The sequence below is a fragment of the Photinus pyralis genome, unplaced genomic scaffold (genome assembly GCF_008802855.1).
Source record: "Photinus pyralis isolate 1611_PpyrPB1 unplaced genomic scaffold, Ppyr1.3 Ppyr1.4_LG2, whole genome shotgun sequence".
NCBI lineage: Eukaryota > Metazoa > Arthropoda > Insecta > Coleoptera > Lampyridae > Photinus > Photinus pyralis.
In genome coordinates, this window is record NW_022170403.1 from 31,889,845 (window position 1) to 31,894,250 (window position 4,406).

General features: G+C 37.3%; 1 protein-coding gene across 1 annotated transcript; it reads right to left on the reverse strand.

Annotated features, from left to right (window-relative positions):
• Nucleotides 1-518: 518 nt before the first annotated feature.
• On the reverse strand, nt 519-3,622 carry LOC116165179 (piggyBac transposable element-derived protein 4-like). Its single transcript, XM_031479490.1, has 2 exons — nt 2,077-3,622; nt 519-2,024 (listed from the first exon to the last, which is right to left on the reverse strand). The coding sequence occupies exons 1-2, from the start codon at nt 3,002-3,004 to the stop codon at nt 1,192-1,194; spliced, it is 1,761 nt and encodes a 586-aa protein (XP_031335350.1). The 5' UTR covers nt 3,005-3,622; the 3' UTR covers nt 519-1,191.
• Nucleotides 3,623-4,406: the final 784 nt, after the last annotated feature.

Here is a 4,406-nt window from a genome sequence, read left to right on the forward strand (position 1 = left end):
TAGAATTTTCTACAGAACCATTTTTATAACCCCCTTAGAATCGTCTTGGCATATTCTAAACTCTCAGAGTTAGATGCAAGAGACTTCCGCGATAGCACCGTGCCAATGTTGAACGAAAAGTCAACGTTTCGCCCACTTCGTAACATCTGGACAACCAAAGAAACAAAATAACAATAAAAATAAAATAGATAAAACTTTTACCAATGAGAATTTGAGAAAGCCAATATAAATTGCATCCAAGATAAGGATGTCTATCATGGGGATCTCCACAACCATTGTCATTTGCACAATAATTATCATGATTTAAAGAAAACCAGAAAATGTCCATTCCTGCTGAAGATATGCCATCAGAAAAATGGCTATAGTACATATCTCGGTACATATGGAACTTATACAATCTAGAACTCTCAGAACCTTGAGAACTATTAAGCTCCTCTTCATCTTCATAGATCGATCTATTTATAATCTTGGAAAATTCTGTAAAACAAAAAAATGCAATAGTTGTGACCGCACGGTATCGCTATAAGTTTGTATTTGAAATTAAATATATGTCATTATTATATTACCGCGAGTAGTTGGGCTCCAAAAGCATTCGGTCCCGGTGGAATTTTTCTAACTATCAGCCTTTGAAGTTTTTGCCATTCTTTCGACAGCAAAGCTCTGATCATTAGCAACTGTTATTGATATAGTCGTGCAATGATGATGCCAGGTTTTCTGTTAGAATGTTTGAGAAACATTTTTTATCAAACATAAGATAAGCAACACGGTCTGGTACAACTCGGCGCCGCTGATTGGGCGCCGCCGATTTGGCGCTGGCCATTTTGGCGCCAGGACATCTCGGCGCCGGTCATTTTGGCGCCAGGCCATCTCGCTGCCTGCCAATTCGGCGCCAAATCTTGGAAAAAATCAATGTAAAAATATGCCTATCGCTATCTAGTCTTAATCACTTAGAATTGCAGTAATGTAAATCCATTGAATTCATTACCTTATTAAAACCCTTATAATACCAAGCTCTTATTCTTACGTGCGTTACCAAGCGGGGTGCATTTGCACCCCATTAATTTTTTACATATAATTACAGTATTTCTACACAATTTTACTCTATTAGGTTCTGGTTGAATGGAAAAATATGTAATCAGTGATATTTAACCTTTATTTAACTCAGGCTTCATAAATTTAAAAAATGGGTAACTATTTTTTATTTTTACATGTTAGACATAACACTTGTTTTTGGGAATGTTCTAGACATACAAACTGGCAACAATCTATACAAAACTGTCTTGTACAAAGATAACATCGACCTTGAGTTGCCTCTGGTTGTTCTTGTGGTGTTCTTTCTTCTTTCATTTCAGGGAAAACCTTCAGCATGCATTCTTTTATATTCGCCTTCAAACCATTATTATTTTTATAACGAAACATTATGTGATCCTTAGATAAATCTTTGCCTAATTGTAGCAGAAACCTTCTTCTTGCATCTAAATGGCCCTTTTCATATTCAGGATTAGCCATCACCCATATTTTGAAGGCATTTATCGCTGCAATATCAATCATATGATAGAATATTGCCATAGGCCACCTAGCGGTCTTTCTTTGCGTGGTGTACTTTTGGGCCATTTGATCCGTTGCATCTACCGCACCTTTAGTACTGTTATAATGTAAGATTATGTCTGGTTTGTTGTCCACATCTTCACCATTGACTTTGTCATCCTCATGTTCGCTGGAAAGTAATAGAACTGCGCGCCTTTTTTGTGGCACGTATGAAACCAAAGTGCGGTTCTTTTTGAAAGCGAACATAGAAGACAATACTGGCTTCATTGGAGAGGGCAATAATTCTCTGGGTATAAATGTTTTATTTTTACGAAGTGTTCCACAGAGCGTTAATTTTTTTTCCCAGAGTTTATCAGCCAGCTTAAGGCTTGTAAAAAAATTGTCGGTTGTTATACCGTATCCTGTACCTAAATGTTCAACAAGATCAAGGACCACCCGTTGGCCTTGGTTTTTTTCTGGTTTATTGTTTATTTTTCCTAAAACCCAGACAAAAGTTGGCTACATGACACAGAATACTAAAAATCTTACCTAAATACACCTGCATGTTCACAGTATAGTTCGAACCACAATCCGCAAGAGCCCAAATCTTAATTCCGTACTTGGCCGGTTTATTTTTCATATAGACTCGAAATGGTGCTTTCCCTCGAAATGGCACTAGTTGTTCATCAACACATAAATGATGACTTGGGTTGAGCGCACGTTTACAGTTTGACACCAGTTTTTCAAAAATATCTCTTACAGGTGCCAATTTATCGATAAGTCTTCTCTCTTGCCTCGTCTCAAAATTATCGAAGCGCAAGAATTTTGTTAGGAAATTATATCGATTTCTGGAAAGTGTTGCAGGAAAAATGGGCCGACAATACGCGAGATCACTAGTGAAAAGCATTTCAATGGGTTCCCTACTTGCTTGCAATGCTCCCATGGTGATCAATAAGCCTATGTATGCTTCAATTTCAGTGTCATTGGTTGCTGCATATTTCTTGGTACGGGTGGGATTTGCAGCATTCCACTCATCAAAATATTGTCGAGCTTTACGGTTGGTTTCCCGCACAAGGATTTCCAGTATATCTGGAGTAAAAAATAAAAAAAATGCGTCTTTGATGCTGGATGTTTTGGAATTTGACCCTGGGGCAACGGTAAGGATATTTGCTCGCGAACGTCTAGAAATTTTATTTACGGGTAACTTAGACCAATGTGTACCATCTTTGGCAATATAAAACGGATCACTATCCCCACACGAGTCCGATTGGTCAACCTGCAGCGGTTCTGTTTCTTCATCATTTGCACAAATTAGGTCATCAACTTCTTCTTGGTCAGATACATGGTCGTTATCTTCAATATCACTTGCGGCATCTTCTTCAATCAGCGCGTCGTATTCCGTATCATCCTCTTCAAGTAACATCAGCATTTCCGCTTCTGTGAGGTTATTTTCATCACGAAAACGTAACCGGCTCATCGTTATCACGAATTCACACCAAACAGAAAAATTCAATCAACGGACAACACTACCTGTATGCTGTCTAACACATCACTGGCTAATACAAATGTTGCCATATTGCCAAGCAGCCGACGCATGCGTCTTGAAAGAACCAATTCATAATACGCATGATTTATATGACGGAAATTCAACAAGCGTCCGATACCAAGCGGGGTGCAAACGCACCCCAGAGTGTATTGTCTCAATTATTTTTGTTTAGCAAAATTATATAAAATCAAATAATGTATAGGAGGTGCTCAGAAGACTAAAAACTACAATTACCAACGACCCCAGAAGTCACAAAAATTTGTTGTCAAAATTATGACCAAAATACAGACGTTGGGGTGCATTTGCACCCCGCTTGGTATTATAAGGGTTAAAAGTGTACGTACTTCTTGATACTTAAAATACCATTAGATACCTGTCTATGTAAGATAATTCCATCCAATTAGTTACCTATATATCATTTCATATATTTTTGAACATTGTTTGTTTAGTTATTTGCCATAAACCAGACCTTCCCTAAGTAACACACGTGAGTGCGACAAACGACAGTTTTACAGCTTTTTTCTTTTTTCAAACAAATATTCTTTAGAGATTGTGGACGTGGTAAAAAATAGTTATTTATATAACAAGAGCGCGAAGTTCAATTTCGCGCATTGAGACTGAAGGTATTTTGACGAGGCGAAGCCGAGTTAAAATATCAGTCAAATGTGCGAAATAACTTCGCGCTAGCGTTATATACAATATTTTTTCTACAACTGAACCGATTGTTAATTAAATTTGCTGTTTAAGTTCAACTTTGTCACGTGCGCGAAATTCTTTTTTTCACTGTTGACGATTTCGCGCACGTTGTCAAGGGCAACCTTACTTATTAATTAACCGTTTAAAAATCTAGTACTTCGCGCTTCGAAATTCGTCAGAAAATGACAGGTTTTTTTGACAGTTGTAGAAAAATTCGTTTTTCTACAACTGTCAAAAAAACCTGTCATTTTCTGGCGGATTTCGAAACGCGAAGTACTAGATTTTTAAACGGTTAATTAGTAAGTAAGGTTGCTATTGACAACGTGCCCGAAATCGTCAACAGTGAAAAAAAGTATTTCGCGCACGTGACAAAGTTGAACTTAAACAGCAATTTTAATTAACAATCGGTTCAGTTGTAGAATAGTATATTGAAATACAAGTGTTACAATGCGACCTATTGTAATACGACTATCTTGTGGCACGAGTGGCGTAGCGAAGCGGAGCCACGAGTGTCCACAAGATAGGAGTTTACAATAAAGCATTGTAACACGTGTTTTTCATACTATTTTTTCTATTTCGGGGCTTTAATTTAATTAAAAAGTAATTATGAAAAACTACAGGAAACTTTAGAATTAAT

Bases quoted from the DNA above. Each gene is read 5' to 3' on its own strand.
- LOC116165179 (XM_031479490.1), bottom strand. From the start codon at position 3,004: ATGAGCCGGTTACGTTTTCGTGATGAAAATAACCTCACAGAAGCGGAA. The intron at 2,025-2,076 runs GTAAGATTTTTA...TCTGGGTTTTAG, and splicing joins GAACATGCAGGTGTATTTAG to GAAAAATAAACAATAAACCA.